Below are 3,916 nucleotides of genomic sequence, written 5' to 3' on the forward strand. Positions count from 1 at the left end.
AAACAAGGTGGAACACGTACCTTTGCGGCCGATTCTTCGTCCCAAATCACTAGTTGCTTGTCCATGCTTCGAATGGGGCTTAAATCTCCTTCAAAGATCGCCTAAACGATGTAAATGGATCGAGGGGTTTAAGGGGGGTTTGAGGGGGGTTTTTTTTTTTCTTTTCAAAACGAAACGGAGGAGGAGGAAGGGGGGGGGGTGTATGAGAAAATTTCAAGGGCAATATGGTAATTACACTAAAGGTTAGTTTGGGTATTTTTTTTTTGGTTTTTGGGGGGTGTCCTGAGCAATACGGGGGGTGTATATAGAACTACCCCTCTTGTAGCCGTCGGCCATCGCCACCAAGTCAGCGGACGCCAAGGGAAGTCAAGCTTCTGCTGGATCTCCTGCTCCTGTCGGCGACTGCGACGCCGATGGCTCTCTGGATGTTAATGCGGGAGCTCGTATCGCTGTCGAACCTCCTCGGCCCCCTCGCCGAGAAGGTCGTCGACGCCTGCGCCGACGGCCTCTCCTGGGCCTTCTCCTCTCTCTCCCGCCTTATCGACGTCGAGGCCGACCTCGACAAGCTCCGCCGCACCGTCCGCCGTATCCACGCCCTCCTCAAGGACGCCGAGGAGACCCGCTTCGTCGAGGACAGCCAGGTCCGCCTCTGGCTCTCCGAGCTCAAAGACATCGCCTTCGACGCCGAGGACCTCCTCGATGAGATCCGGACCCGGGTCCACGTCTCCAAGCTGCAAGCTTCTCGAAAGAGAAAGCAGCCTTGGCGCTCGTTCTCCGTCAACCCAGTTTGGCTCCTGAGCTGGAAGATTTCACGAAAGGTCGCCGAGATCTCGGAGAAGTACAGAGCCATTGCCGAAGACCGGGAGAATCTCCATCTCAGGGAGGGCGAGTCCAGGAGGAAATCCCAGGTTAGGGAAGAGCGCCTCCCTCCGGAGGCGGGCTCTCTCCAAGGTGAGCCCTTAATCGTCGGCATCGATGATAAGAAAAGGGAGATTGTTCGGTTGTTGATCTCGGGTGGGGGCGATGACGTTGCCGTGGTTTCAGTAGTTGCAGCCGGAGGAATCGGGAAGACGACGCTTGCTAGGCTTGCCTTTGATGACCAAGAAGTGGTAAATTTCTTCCCTTTGAAGTTTTGGGTTGGTGTTTCTCAAGGATTCGATGTGAAGAAGACTACAAAAGAGATTATTGAGGTAATGACTGAAGAAAGATGTGAACCTTTGAACTTGGAGCTGCTGCAGCGCAGGCTTCAGCAGCTGGTGAGTGGGAGGAAGTTCTTATTGGTGCTAGATGGTGTTTGGAATGAGGAGCAATATTATTGGGAGGTGTTACGAGCTCCTTTAATGGCTGGAGGAAATGGAAGCAGGGTTTTGGTAACTACTAGGAGCGAATTGGTCTCAAGGAACATGCGCACATTGCCTCCAATCCATTTGAATGGTCTTGAGGAGGAGCACTGCTGGTCGTTGTTCCAGGACCTAGCATTCGAGCGAGGAGCTTGGGATCGGCACCGGAACTTGGCGGAGATCGGTAGGAAGATAGTGAAGAAGTGTCAGGGATCACCTCTAGCAGTCAGGTCGATCGGCGGCCTCTTGTACAATAAGACAGATGAAGAGGAGTGGAAAAGTGTATTAAGTGATCTGCCAGATCCAGATGATGATGCCTACAAGATCCTACTGACTTTGAAGGTGAGTTATGATCATTTGCCATTACATCTGAAGCAGTCTTTTGCTTTCTGTTCTATATTTCCCAATGGTTATGAGTTTGATCGAGATGAATTAGTCAAGTTGTGGATCGCAGTTGGTCTTGTTAAGCCTCGGGGAATGAGGTCATTGGAGAATATTGGTGGTAAGTACTTTGACTATCTCTTATGGAGGTCATTTTTCCATATATCTAGCAGCAGCAACCAACAATCAAAACTGAAATACAAAATGCCCGGCTTAATTCATGAGCTAGCACAATCTGTTTCTGAACATGAATGTTTGAGATTTGAGAATAATGCAGTACATGGTGAATCAGGGAATTCTCGCTATGTGGTGTCATGCCTTCAGAATATGGATCCTATAGCATTTCACAAGATTTATGAGAACCAAAGCTTAAGAGCATTTATATTGCTTCCTGAAAATGGTGTGCCCACAAAGCAGGTTCCATATGATCTGTTTCTAAATTTGAAGCATTTACGTGCTTTAGATTTGAGACAGAATGAATTAGTTGTATTACCAGATGCTATTGGAAATCTAATTCATCTGCGGTTCCTGAACCTCTATGGCACACAGATAGAGAGGTTGCCAGAATCTGTCAGTAACCTTTACAATCTGCAGGTACTAGAACTTGGTGAGTGCAACAAGCTTCTAGAATTACCCAAAGGCATGAGCAACTTGGTTAATCTTCGGCATCTGGGTTTGCATTTGAACTGGGATAAGCATAGAAATAGATGGATTGATTTGATTTCCATGCCACCAGGGATTGGCCAATTAACTTCTCTACGAACATTGTCAAGGTTCAGTGTATCTGGAGAGAGTGGATGTGGTTTAGGGCAGTTAAAAGACTTGAATCTCCGAGGAGAACTATGTATCTCAAAACTGGAAAATGTAGTCGATGTGAAGGATGCCAAAGATGCAAATTTGAAGAACAAAAAATACATTGACTTTCTGATGCTGAAATGGAGTGAAAGCACCTGCTCTAACTCGCTGGCTGGAAGTGAAGAAGTAATCGAAAACCTCCATCCAAACACCAATATCAGAACTTTATGGATAGATAACTACAATGGAACATCATTTCCAAATTGGCTTCGGGATCAGTCATTTTCAAATTTAGACACATTGAGACTCTCCAACTGCAGAAGATGTGGTGTCCTCCCTCTAGTGGGAAAGCTGCCACAACTCAGAAATCTCTACTTAGAAGGGTTGCCTGAAGTGCAACACATGGGCCGTGTGGTTCCCGGTAATGGCAATACTATGGGTTTTCCCTTGCTTGAGATGTTGTTTATATCAAACATGCATAAATTGGAGAGTTGGTATGAAGTAATACAGGGTGAAATGGCTTGCCTCAAAAAACTTGTCATCTCAGATTGCCCCAATATAAAAGAACTTTCCCACCTACCATGTTCTCTTGAATATTTTGAGATGGGAAACTGCCAAAAACTGTTGTCTCTTCCTATGCTTCCACAGCTTCACGAGTTGGTGATCAAAGGAGGCACTGGGGAAATAATCAGGTGGATCCGTCAGCTCCCCTCTCTGTCCTCGCTGACTGTTTCTCAATTGTCTCGTGTTAAATCTGTACCCAGAGGTTATCTTCATAACTTGAAAATTCTTAGAGAACTGAAGATTGAAGGATGTGATAAGCTTGAGTCACTGGCCTTGCAAGATCTTGCTTCTCTTGAATTTTTAGAGGTATCATCATGCCGAAAACTATCATCCTTTGCTGAGGGGGGACTGCCTGCAACACTAAAAGAATTTCGACTTCGTTTTTGTGACGATCTCAAATCCCTGCCAACCCGAATGCATTTGTTACCCTCTCTTAATCATATGGAAATTCGCAATGTTCCAATGCTCACATCATTACCGACAGAAGGATTATCTTACTCTCTGAAATATCTAGCTATCAGTGGATGCGCATTGCTGCAACAACGTTGCGAAAGAAATGGTGCTGATTGGCCTAAAATACAGCATATTCCTTTAAGAGAAATTGGTGATAGGTCTTCGAGTTGAACTATCTGAGCGGTCAGTTCTGCACTCACATTCAAAATAGGATGTTGGTTTGGAAGTATAAGTGATAAGTTGAGACGAAAATCTATTATTTCCATTTTTTTTTGATATATTTTTGTTTCCTTTCCATTCTTTTAGTTCAAATGCATTGTCGTGAATTTTGTTACGTAAGGTTTATGTATCTTATCAGTTTATGTAAGCTGTCATGAGATTGT

At 45.5% G+C, this 3,916-nt stretch overlaps 1 protein-coding gene across 1 annotated transcript; it reads left to right on the forward strand.

The window, feature by feature from the left end:
* The first annotated feature begins 413 nt into the window (after nucleotides 1-413).
* On the forward strand, nucleotides 414-3,704 carry LOC103697352 (putative disease resistance protein RGA1). The gene has a single exon (XM_017840647.2). The coding sequence runs from the start codon at nucleotides 414-416 to the stop codon at nucleotides 3,702-3,704; it is 3,291 nt and encodes a 1,096-aa protein (XP_017696136.2).
* Nucleotides 3,705-3,916: the final 212 nt, after the last annotated feature.

Source organism: Phoenix dactylifera, unplaced genomic scaffold (genome assembly GCF_009389715.1).
Source record: "Phoenix dactylifera cultivar Barhee BC4 unplaced genomic scaffold, palm_55x_up_171113_PBpolish2nd_filt_p 001263F, whole genome shotgun sequence".
NCBI lineage: Eukaryota > Viridiplantae > Streptophyta > Magnoliopsida > Arecales > Arecaceae > Phoenix > Phoenix dactylifera.

Bases quoted from the DNA above. Each gene is read 5' to 3' on its own strand.
- LOC103697352 (XM_017840647.2), top strand. From the start codon at position 414: ATGGCTCTCTGGATGTTAATGCGGGAGCTCGTATCGCTGTCGAACCTC.